We start from the raw sequence: 12625 nt of genomic DNA, 5'->3' as shown, positions 1-12625 counted from the left end.
ATTACAAGTGTCGTGGTTTGTGATGGGATAACATTATTGTCAGTTATAGTGAGACTATTCAAATACAATAAATGGTTATCATGTTTTATATTATTTTAAAGATTTGAATTATTCTTATGATCGATTTTGGTGATCGAATGTGGCATTCGCAAATCAAGATCAGATCGAGAAGGACAATAACAGAAGCGAGGATGCGGATCGGAAACAAAACATTTGATACCATATTAAATCTACGGTGGCCGGAGAACTGCAATCACGGTAGAAGGTGAACGGAATAGCAAGAGAATAAAGAGAAATGTGCCACATGAAATGATGAAAATCTCATTAACAAACAAATTGGATTCAATAGTAATTTGGCACCAGGCCCAGTACAATGTTTCATGTCCCAAATACTGATAACTAACCAACAAAACCAATAGCAACCCACCAACAAATTGTAAATAACCACTAACAGATTCCTAACAAGAACCCAACGGTTTGACAAATCTCAGCCTTCTATTTACTCTAACATATGTTACTTCTGAGAGTGGACAATGAGCAAGGGTTTAAGTATCTGTATCATGTATTTACCATGTCGACAATGGTTCCTATACAAACTCGATTATGTATTTGGTATAACTTGTTACCGGCATTTGTAATAACAGACGGTGTCTCCGGATTTCAACCGCCGATCCCTCTTTTCGCGTCCTTTTCCGAAACGACTCTGGGATGACCACCATATAGCAAAATCCTTGAGTTTAATCATCAAAGCAAAGATGCCATAGCATGGGATGTGCATCAGTCCTACTCCCATATACAAATAAAAGAAGAAACATCTCGGGAAAACTAGTACTTACGAAATTCAGACCGTAATCTTTGGCCGTTAGGAGCGGGAAAAGAATGAGCCAAAACACCGAATCAGTGAGTATTACTGCACCTGCAGAAGTCTATCGCTCGACACCGAAATAACGAAAATTCAGGAGAAAGTCACAGGAGCAGCATTCAAGGTAAAACAATAATTATACAGTCAATTCACCCAGAATTTCAAAAACTCTGCTTGACCAGGGCATCATATTCATTAGGCCAATCACAATGACTTCATACATGTATCTAAACTATATGATAACTACTACAGAATACATGAAATATAACAAAGCCAATGAGGACGACATATCTGATACATGATTTGAAAGGCATAAGTCCATGTACTTGCTCTGGGAGGATAATAAGGTGATCGGTACGTATCAAAATGTTTGGACCGGTTGGACAGATTTGCAGTTTCTCCAACGATGGGTGGCATGTAGGTGCCTTCAAAATCTGAACTTATATGATCAGTCCTATCGCCACCGACATTTCCACAATGCTTTTGACATCCATAAATGGAGATTGCAGATCCAAACTACAATTATAGCAGATATATAAACAAGTTATTAACGGACATTCTAGCAACTTGAGATCGAGGGAGCATCATACTTCGAAACGATCAATAGAGATGATGAAAACGGTACAAGAGACATACCCCAAAGTATATTGTGACCAAAGTAAATGTCCACCTGTTCAGGAACAAAAACACATCTGCTATACTGAAAAAGAATCAGCAACAACAAGGATCAATGAGAAAGCTCATGATAAGGTGTAGAGATTCATTACTCTCTGAGTATAAAAGTAAATTATGCCGGTTCCATCGACAGCGACATTGGCAAGAAGCAAGGCCAGGAGCATGAAGAAAGCAGTCATTCTAAAACCAAGTAGCCAAGCAGGGTGAATGCTTCTAAGACATGTATTCCAAGCTTCATCCTCATATAAAATCCCGGGAGCTTCTTTACTATTATCTCCATCTTCTGATCTTTTCCTACCTTCAAATTTCCAGATTAGAACTGCTGACACAACCATAGTGGTGAAGATGAACAATGCACAAAGTGAGCATCTCCAGTTCAACCAGTAACTTACAGTGGCCGTATCGGCCGCCATGACCGGCTGCCAAGTATGTGTCGAAGATCCTCATAAGAAACTCAAGAGATTACTCTTACTTGCTCCATTGGTTATCATAGTTTCTTTATGATGAACAAATGAAAATCAACTTAAGTAACTAAACACAAAATGAAAGCTCAAAAAAGGGTAATCCTCAAAATCAAAATAATAGTTTCTTTAAGAATGAAAATGCAAAGAAAATTCAGAAAAATGTTAAAGGAAAACTGTAGGTAGAGGCAGGGGCAGAGGAAGAGGAAGAGGAAGAGGAAGGAATATTAAAACAACAAACAACATGAAAAATGAAGAAAATAAAGAGAAACAGAGAAGAGATTCCTTACTTTGGAGTGGTTATTGCCATAAAGCTTTGATGAGATTAAAAATGGGAGAAAGAAGGTTGAAATCAATGAAAAAGAAAGGTGGGGTATTAAGGCGCTTACAATTTGCGAATAAGAATGGTGAGGAATGAATTTATCGGACAAGTAAGTACACGTTGATACTTGATATATGGGAATATGCTTTGCTTCTTTGTATCGAACTGTAAGAGAGACAAGGCAAAAGTAAAGCAAAGCAAAGCACATTAGACTTTACCTTGGTGAGGCTCTGACTTATTAGTTAATGAAGATGGCAGTTAGTTGGTTGCCTGTATTTTCCTTTTCTTTTTCCTGGGAAAATATTCAAATCCATATAGATTTTTTTCCATTTAAGAATCTTTTGATATCTTTATAAGTTTTTTAAAATTTAATTTATTTTTTTAATTTAATTTAATCTTTTAACCTTGTGATGATGCAAATGTAGTTCAAGACTCGTGTGTATCATATAATTCAAATTTCTTTATGTTAATTGGTCATCTTACTAATGGTGCTTACCTAAACTTTTATTTGTGTTTGTTCCATACGAAAAATTTATTTTGTTAATAAATATATCAAAATCTAAACAATACTTTTATATCCATCACTATTTACGATATTATTATTTTTTGTTACAAAAGTTTCATATAACATTATAAAAACGTATCACCTAATATATAATATATTATTAAATATATAAAGTTTTGAAAAATTATATTTTTTTAAAAAAAACATATTTAACATATATTATATATCATGCTTCAAAAGACATATTATATATTACATGACACATTCTTAAAGTATCACATATATTTTCTATGAGGAAAATATGAGTTTGATAATATGCACCATGGTTGAAAAATTCAAAGATGAAATTGAATAAAAAATTCTTTTAATACCAGATTGATAACGAGATATAATTTTAGAGATTAAATCTCATTAAACTATTTTTATTTTATTTAGGATTTATTTTAATACATTTTAATTTTATTTTCAATATCTGAATAAATAATTGTGATTTGATATTTTCTTATTCAAACCCTCATAACATGCTCCAAAATTTAACCTCTTCGTTATTATAATTTTTCTCTATATTTTAATACTGATATTGTATTTTTTTATTTATAAATATGACAAAACCTTTACCTACATAATTGTTTTTTGCAAAATTGACATCAACTCTATTCTTTTCCTATAAATGATTTAGTTAATAAGAAAGGGATTTTTTTAAAATTTATTATTCATTTATAATATATGCAATTTTTACATTTTTTTTCCTTTGGAGCGTGAAATAATCTAGTAATAAATAAAACAATAAACATAAATGTGTACTTTCCCCGATGTGGGAAAACACGTAAAAGTTGAGTTATACATATTTGATGCAATTCAGACAATAAATTATGGACATAACTCTACAGGCTGTGCAATACCAGAGTTTGAGAGTTGAAACCAAATGAAGAGGATGACAAAGACATGTCCAATTTCCCCATTCTCATTTTCAGATATCTCTCGTTCTTCCTAGCCTGTAAATTATGGTGAAAAATTAAATAAATTTTCAATTGCAGCTCAGCTGATAGACCTTGGCTTTATCAGCTGCCCTTTTTCAATCATTTTGTTGCTGTAATAATCATTTTCGTTACCAAACTCTTTATTGTTCCAGCATTTTCCTAGAATCCAAACAGTGTTCTTGTTTTCTGTTCAAGTAACTGTCTGCATAACTACTTGATTGGTAATAGAGTTAAGGCGTCTTGTCTCGTACTGGCCAGGAGAAATTTCCTTGTATTTGATTGAAGTAGTACAGCTGGAAATGATTATGAAAATTTTCATTGTAATCTTTGGATTCATCTTAGGCATTCTTGTAGATTTTATTAACTTATCAGATTTGCATCTAATTTTCTTGACAAACTTGCAGATTTGCATGAATAAGAATGTATTTCATTGATTTAATTTCATGAAACCCTGCTTGCGTTTAGGATTTTATTTCACATTGGCTTAGCTGAGGCAAGAACATACATGTCTCACAGCGATTTCTCCGGCGAATAACACCGAAGAACCTCGAATTTCGTAGCGAAAGAATCGAAGATCTATGCTAGGGAAAGAACCCTAACCCTGGGGTGTTTGATTTTCTATACATGCAAGTGAAACAATCTCGGGTGTCTTTAAGGGTATGTTTTTTCACGTAAAACGTTTTTCGAAAAATATTTTTCGTAAAAATAAATTATATTTTTTAAAATATATTTTTTTAAAAATGTTTTACGTTGTTGTTTAAACCCTTTTTCTACTAGTTAATTAATTTTTTAAGAATTATTTATTACAAATATTAAATACAATAATTAATATTATTTATCATAAAATTTAATATTATTATTTTTAAAATATTAAATAATTTATTTATTATTAAATTATTATTTTTATAATTTTATTAATAAAAATATTAATATTGGTATATTTTATTGAAAAAAAAATATTATAAATTATATTAATTATTTATTAAAATAATAGTGTTATATTATATTTTAAAATATTAATTAGTATATTTTAAATATCTTTATTAAAATATTATTAGATTATTATATTAATATTAAATATATAAATAATATTATTCATTATTAATACTTTAATAATATTATTTCTATGAAATTAATAAATAATATAAATTTTATTAATAATTTATTATATATTATTAAAATAAAAATATAATATCTTATATTATATTATTATAATATAATTGATTATTTTATTATAATATTAAAAAAATAATATTATATTATTAGAAATATTAATAAATATATTTTAAATAGTTTAATAATTAATATTTTAATTAAAATGATATTAAAACATTTTATTAATATTAAATTCATAAAATAAAATGATTTTGAGTATTTATTCTTTAAAGTAAAAAAGTTGGGAAAATGACTTACGGAAAATCAGACCGTAAGTCATTTTCTAGAAAACACAAAGGAAATTCTGTTGATCAGGAAAATATTTTACAATTACCAAACAGTTTTCCTCCAACCAAACACCGAAAAATGAAGAAAATATTTTCCGAAATACGAGAAAAACATTTTCCAGAAAACGTTTTACGTGAAACAAACGTACCATAAGTTATTGTACAAATTGAATCCTGGTATTTGATAAAACTGACTACCAGGGATTCTATAGCTTGCACTTTCATGAATAATTAGTACCCAACCGAAATGAAGACACCGAGTTCTCGTACTCTTCCTGCTAGCCGTCAGAGTTAACCCGGAGTTTCTACACCGGAAATCTCCTCCTTTTTATGTGACTTTACGGTAGGACTCAGGGAACAACCTTGAGAGTAAAGATTCCTTGAATTTAACGAGTAAAGCAAAGGCACAATAGCACGGTAAGTGCATCATTCCAACTGCAAGGTACCTGTTCGGTCCGAAATAGCAATGGATACGGTTAGCAACATACACAGATAATGTCGTGCATATGTGTAGCATAACGAAGATTAAAACGTGTACCAAAACGGAGCATAAAACGGTGTCAAGTCGAGGAATGGATATGGCCACCTGCAAAGAGAAGGATGTCACAATACGAGAGTAAAGACTTTAACCAAATAGAAACAGCTAAAATCCGTAAAACGGACATGGAACTATACCAAAGGTTATAATATGCATGCACAAGCCATTGGAATATAACGAAGATGCTGGTCCACAAGAAAAAGTATGCAATTCGAAAAAAGGGGAACCGCTGAAGGGGAAAATAAGGTACAATTAGCTTCATGATTTTGTCGAAGGATACTCAAAATGAGATGTAACCATGAGTACTAAACAGAGGCAAAACTCACCAAGCAATTCAAAACTGTCACAGAGTAGGAAAACAGCATTGACAGAGTGCATACAGACAATAAGCACCTGCAGTCACAATGGTTTCAATCATGTGCACCGCAACACAAGTTCCGAATAAAATTAGAGTTTGCGGCGTCGTACTTACCAAATCCACACCATACGGTATGGACCTCAGATACGGAAAAAGAATGATCCAAAATACTAAATCAGTGAGCATTGATGCACCTGCAGAAGCCTATTCAAAGAGGCAACAAATAAAAAATCAGGTGAAAAAGGCAGTTGAGACAATGTTCAGGTATTTTGCACAACTTTTTGTAAACTGATTAGAAGAAAACATACTTGATACATAATTTGGAAGGCATAAATCCATCCACCAGCTATTTTGCGGTCTTCTGAATGTCCGGACTCATTGGTGCCTTGCTCAGTATCTAAACTTACACCATTGACGCTACCACGACGAGCTTGTGCCCAGTGTTTTTGACATCCATAAATGGAGATTACACATCCAAACTACAATCAAAACAGAGAATATCAGCAATCGAAAACCGACGAAGCACCGTTGTTCGAAATGAACATATGGAGATGATAAAAATGGTACCAGAGACGTACCATAAAGTATGTTGTGACCAAGGTAAATGTCCATCTGTTCAGGAACATAGAGAATAAATCATCAGGTAAGTCCGCAATGGTAGAACTAGAATCAATGCAGCTTGCAGAATATATAAGCTGTTTATATATATAGATATATGTTTATCACTCACTGAGTATAGAAGAAGAATATGCTCATTCCGTCGATGAAGACATTGATCACGAGCAATGTTAATAGCGTGATGAAAGCGAACATTCGAAAACAGAGCAGCCAAGCAGGATGAATGCTTTCGAGACATGTATTCCAAGCTTCCTCCTTGTATACCACCTCCGGAGCTACCTTCTGATTATCTCGACCCCGAGGATTCGATTTTCGACCGCCTTCGAATTTCAAAATTAAAATTGTGGCCACAACCAAGTAGAACAAGATGAAAAGCGCACAAACGAAGAACCTCCAATTCAACCAGTAATTTGAGGTGGCTGTAATTTCGGTATCGGCAGTCATGATTGGCTGCCAAATATGTACCGAAGATCCTGTCGAGAAAACTCATAAACTTAGTCCTACTTATAATTTTATCAAAGAATTTAGATTAAAAAAATCAAAGAAAACATCTTTGTCACATGTATAATATCAAACTCCAGACAAATGTTGTAGAATTTTGCTATGGAACTATGAAGGAATAGCAGAAAAAAGAAAAGAAAAGACCGGACAAAACGCTTATAAACCTTTGTCTGGAGGAAATTACTTTATGAAGCTGGCCGCGGCGGAGGGGAGGATGCCTCAGGGCAAGTGATCGGTATGCCGACGAAGGGCAGCGCCGGTGACCGGCCGGCCTCAGAACTTCCAGAAATCCTTCAAATTCCACAGAATGGCAATGACATTGATAATGGACAATGTGTCAATAACAATGATAATGGCAATAAAAATAACAATGACAACGGTAATGAGAAATGATAACAACAACGATAATAGCAATAGAAACGGCAATGGTTAAGTATTTTGCTTTTTAATTATTATTTATTGTTGAATTTGGGAAGAAGGTTTTATTGTTGAGGAACAAAGATTTTATCCAGATAAACGAATTGCCAACCACGAGATAAAGATATTCTCAAGAATTGTTGTCTTCACTTTTGATTCAATTATATACATTTTTTGAAAAAGGTTTAATAAAAATAAATAAATAAAATCTATAATAATATTTTTATGCAAAAACAAACTCGTTATTATCCAGTTACTCTGTTAAAATAAGACTTCTATATAACTGTAAAAACCATACAGAATTAATTTAGTATACATTGATATCGTATTTTAGTATATATATAAGAGACCAATTATATAATATGATTAGGATTAGTTTCAGAAATATTATAAGCATGTATGAGATATATGTTTTCATGATGGCTTTTATATGAATATTATTTTTAAATTTTTAGAATAATTTTTTTAAAAATATCATTCAGTACATTATTGACAATACAATCAGATGCTCAAAATCGATAGAGGACTATTTGCATATTTTACCCTTTTTAAAAAATATAGTTTATTTTTGTATCGAGCCTTCTTCCATCTAAAAAAAGTTCTGTGGACTTTTCTTCGCAGCGGCACCTGTCAGATCTACATCTTCCTTATTGCTTGTAGAACGGGTGGATCACGGTTTAGTTCAATTTTAAACAACCATGGCGGTAAGTTCCTCTACCACTCGCTCCGAATTTTCTAGTGTGGAGAAAAATAGAAGATAGGATTAATAAGATATACTTTTCTTTACCTTTTCTTAAAGGATTCTTCGGGGACGACGCTCATGGATCTAATATCGGCAGATCCGTCGCCAGTTCCGGCGACATCATCCTCATCGTCTTCATCGACGGCAGAGGCGACAGCGTCTCCATCCGCCCCTCAACAGCCACATCATGCGTCGACCAAGACCACGTTGGGGGAGAAGAAGTCCAAGAGAGCGGCACTGATGCAGATCCAAAACGACACCATTTCCGTCGCTAAGGCAGCTTTCAACCCCGTCCGTGCGAACATTATTTCTCACCAGAAGCAGAAGAAGAAGCCTGTATCATACGTACAACTCGCGAGAAGTATTCACGAACTATCCGCTACGTCTGATCAAAAAAGTTCTCAGAGGCAACTGTTGCATCACGTGTTTCCCAAACTTGCTGTTTACAATTCCGTTGATCCTTCTTTGGCACCATCTCTTCTCATGCTCGATCAGCAATGTGAGGATCGGATGGTCCTACGTTATGTTTATTATTACTTGGCGAGAATTTTAGCAGATACTGGTTCCCAGGGTCTAAATCCAGGTGGTGGGATCCCTACACCCAATTGGGATGCTTTGGCTGACATTGATGCAGGTGGAGGTGTAACGAGGGCTGATGTTGTACCGCTGATTGTTAATCAGCTTACAAAAGAGGCCACAAACACTGATGTTGAATTCCATGCCAGAAGATTACAAGCTTTGAAGGCACTTACTTATGCCCCTTCAAGCAACAATGAGATTTTGTCCAGATTGTATGAAAATGTGTTTGGCATTCTTGCTAAGGTTGGTGATGTCCCACAAAAGCGGAAGAAAGGAATTTTTGGCGCTAAAGGCGGCGATAAAGAGTCTATCATCCGAAGTAATCTGCAATATGCTGCTCTAAGTGCTTTGAGGAGACTTCCTTTAGATCCTGGAAATCCAGCATTTTTGCATCATGCTGCGCAGGGGATTTTGTTTGCCGATCCTGTTGCTGTTCGGCACTCTTTGGAAATCATATCTGAATTGGCCGTAAGAGACCCTTATGCAGTTGCAATGGCTTTAGGAAAGCTTGTTGCTCCAGGAGGGGCGTTGCATGATGTTCTTCATTTGCATGATGTGCTTGCTAGAGTTTCTCTGGCCAGGTTGTGCCATTCAATATCAACGGCGCGATCGTTAGATGAGAGGCCTGATATTAAATCCCAGTTCAATTCTGTGCTCTATCAACTCCTGCTGGACCCCAGTGAAAGAGTCTGTTTTGAGGCAATTCTATGTATATTGGGCAAACATGATAGCACCGAAAGGACAGAAGAGCGAGCTGCAGGGTGGTATCGTTTAACCAGGGAGATTCTAAAGTTACCAGAAGCTCCATCAAATTCCAAGGACAAATCTCAAAAGACAAGGCGCCCACAAGCGCTCATTGAACTTGTAATGAGAAGGTTGGAGAGTTCTTTCCGTAGTTTCTCTAGACCAGTACTCCATGCTGCTGCTAGAGTCGTCCAGGAGATGGGGAAAAGCAGAGCTGCGGCACATGCTTTAGGCTTACAAGATCTTGATGAAGGAGCTTATGGGAATAAATATGAGACTGTGGATTCATTTGATTCAGATATGAATGACAGCTCTCATCCTGAAGGTATCCGAAGAGCCACTGGTGTATCCAATGCAGCTGGTGGCAAGGGTACAATTGCAGGTATGCTAGCTTCGCTAATGGAAATAGTTAGAACAACTGTGGCATGTGAATGTGTTTATGTTCGGGCAATGGTGATCAAGGGATTGATTTGGATGCAAAATCCACATGAATCATTTGATGAACTAAAATCCATTATTGCATCTGAGCTTTCTGACCCAGCTTGGCCAGCAACCCTTTTGAATGATGTTTTGCTGACATTGCATGCCCGTTTTAAGGCGACGCCAGATATGGCCGTTACTCTTCTTGAACTTGCAAGGATTTTTGCTACTAAAGTTCCAGGGAAGATCGATGCTGATGTTTTACAACTTCTTTGGAAAACTTGTCTTGTTGGAGCTGGTCCTAATGGGAAACACACCGCCTTGGAAGCAGTCACTATTGTTCTAGACCTCCCACCCCCACAGCCTGGATCAATGTCCGGATTTACATCAGTAGACAGGGTATCTGCATCTGATCCAAAGTCGGCTATAGCATTACAGAGATTGGTCCAAGCAGCTGTGTGGTTCCTTGGGGAAAATGCTAACTATGCTGCTTCGGAATATGCTTGGGAGTCTGCAACACCTCCCGGCACTGCATTGATGATGTTAGATGCGGATAAAATGGTTGCTGCTGCCAGCTCCCGTAATCCCACACTAGCAGGTGCATTGACTCGACTCCAGAGGTGTGCTTTCAGCGGTAGCTGGGAGGTTCGCATTATTGCTGCTCAAGCTCTTACAACTGTAGCAATTCGGTCAGGTGAGCCATTCAGACTACAGATCTATGAATTTTTACATGCCTTGGCACAGGGTGGTGTGCAATCTCAGTTATCTGAAATGCATCTCAGCAATGGAGAAGATCAAGGAGCCAGTGGTACAGGACTGGGAGTTCTAATAACTCCTATGATCAAAGTTCTCGATGAAATGTATAGTGCACAAGATGACCTTATCAAGGAAATACGCAATCATGATAATGCAAATAAAGAATGGAAAGATGAAGAGCTTAAGAAATTGTATGAAACCCATGAGCGGTTGCTTGATCTTGTTTCACTGTTTTGTTACGTGCCACGAGCAAAGTATCTCCCGTTGGGGCCAATAAGTTCGAAACTCATCGATATATATCGCACGCGACATAATATTAGTGCATCAGCCGGTTTGAATGATCCAGCTGTTGCCACTGGAATTTCTGATCTTGTTTATGAATCAAAACCGGCTGCTACCGAATCCGATACACTCGATGATGATCTAGTAAATGCTTGGGCAGTCAACCTTGGTGATGTCCCAGCAGTGAACAGGGTCAACGAATTTCTTGCTGGTGCCGGAACCGATGCACCAGATGTCGATGAGAACATCGTCTCTAGACATTCTGTTAGTTACGACGACATGTGGGCCAAGACACTTTTGGAGACTACAGAAATGGATGAAGATGATGCGAGGTCATCAGGGTCGTCTTCTCCGGAGTCAACCGGATCGGTTGAAACTTCCATATCATCTCACTTTGGTGGAATGAACTATCCTTCATTGTTCAGTTCTCGACCAACTACTTATAGTAGTACTCCGATTAGAGAAGAACCTCCACCATATACATCACCTGAACGACACGATTCATTTGAAAACCCCTTAGCTGGCCGCAGTTTTGATTCCCAGGATGATGATCACATGTCTTCCGGAAATCCACAATTCGGGACTGCATTGTATGATTTTAGTGCAGGTGGAGACGATGAGCTGAGCTTAACAACTGGAGAAGAGGTTGAGATCCAGTATGAAGTTGATGGATGGTTTTACGTGAAGAAAAAGCGTCCAGGGAGGGATGGTAAAATGGCTGGGTTGGTCCCTGTTCTTTATGTCAGCCAAAGTTAACGGAAGCTTCTGTCTTTCGGCTTGTCTCGGGACAGCTCGGGTAACTCAAATTCCCTCCATTTGTTAAGATTGATTATGTTTCCAGAACATTTCCCATTTTCCCAGCATATAAGATATTGGATAGGATAAACATGACAGAATAATCTGCTGTTATATTGATGTTTTGCTGATGTATATGCTTTTTTTTTTCTGGTTTTATTGAACTGTGGAACCATTTTGTTGCCACTTTTGGTGTGCTTTTTCTGGTTTTGTAGAGAGCTAGAGGATGAATATGTTTGCACTTTTGAGTTTGAATTTGAGAACATGCAGGGAGTCTGGAATTGAATTTCAATAAATAAATAAATAGATGAATTTGCTTCACAATTTTTTTTCCGAACGATTACTAAAATCATTTTACATAGGTATGCCAGACTGTAACTATAAGAGAAAAGTAAAAATACGTATGAATTTTTCAATGATTACACAAACGTCTTTCAATGTGAAAAGCCTAACATAACATGTTGGTTCCTGCACGTTCATCTTGTGGTTCGGCTTCAGCATCATCCAGCGGACAGAATACTATCATGACGAGTATTGAACTGCTTAAAATATTAGTTGATCCTTCAAACTTTGAGTTTTCAGTCTTCTTAATTAGTTGAGCAGGTTGTAAATTACTCGATTTCAATTT

At 36.0% G+C, this 12625-nt stretch overlaps 2 protein-coding genes and 1 pseudogene across 2 annotated transcripts; 1 reads left to right on the top strand and 2 right to left on the bottom strand.

Annotated features, from left to right (window-relative positions):
* Window positions 1-1108: 1108 nt before the first annotated feature.
* LOC120149077 lies at window positions 1109-2035 on the bottom strand. The gene is made up of 3 exons (XM_039161980.1): window positions 1634-2035; window positions 1499-1532; window positions 1109-1378 (listed from the first exon to the last, which is right to left on the bottom strand). The coding sequence occupies exons 1-3, from the start codon at window positions 1948-1950 to the stop codon at window positions 1109-1111; spliced, it is 621 nt and encodes a 206-aa protein (XP_039017911.1). The 5' UTR covers window positions 1951-2035.
* A 3513-nt stretch (window positions 2036-5548) lies between these two features.
* On the bottom strand, window positions 5549-6999 carry LOC120149076 (annotated as a pseudogene).
* Window positions 7000-8275: 1276 nt separating this feature from the next.
* On the top strand, window positions 8276-12039 carry LOC120148917. Its single transcript, XM_039161879.1, has 2 exons — window positions 8276-8383; window positions 8479-12039. The coding sequence occupies exons 1-2, from the start codon at window positions 8378-8380 to the stop codon at window positions 11956-11958; spliced, it is 3486 nt and encodes a 1161-aa protein (XP_039017810.1). The 5' UTR covers window positions 8276-8377; the 3' UTR covers window positions 11959-12039.
* Window positions 12040-12625: the final 586 nt, after the last annotated feature.

This window comes from Hibiscus syriacus, unplaced genomic scaffold (genome assembly GCF_006381635.1).
Source record: "Hibiscus syriacus cultivar Baekdansim isolate YM2019G1 unplaced genomic scaffold, ASM638163v2 tig00110988_pilon, whole genome shotgun sequence".
Lineage (NCBI taxonomy): Eukaryota > Viridiplantae > Streptophyta > Magnoliopsida > Malvales > Malvaceae > Hibiscus > Hibiscus syriacus.
The sequence above is the reverse complement of the archived record's forward strand: the minus strand, read 5'-3'. Positions and strand labels throughout refer to the sequence as shown.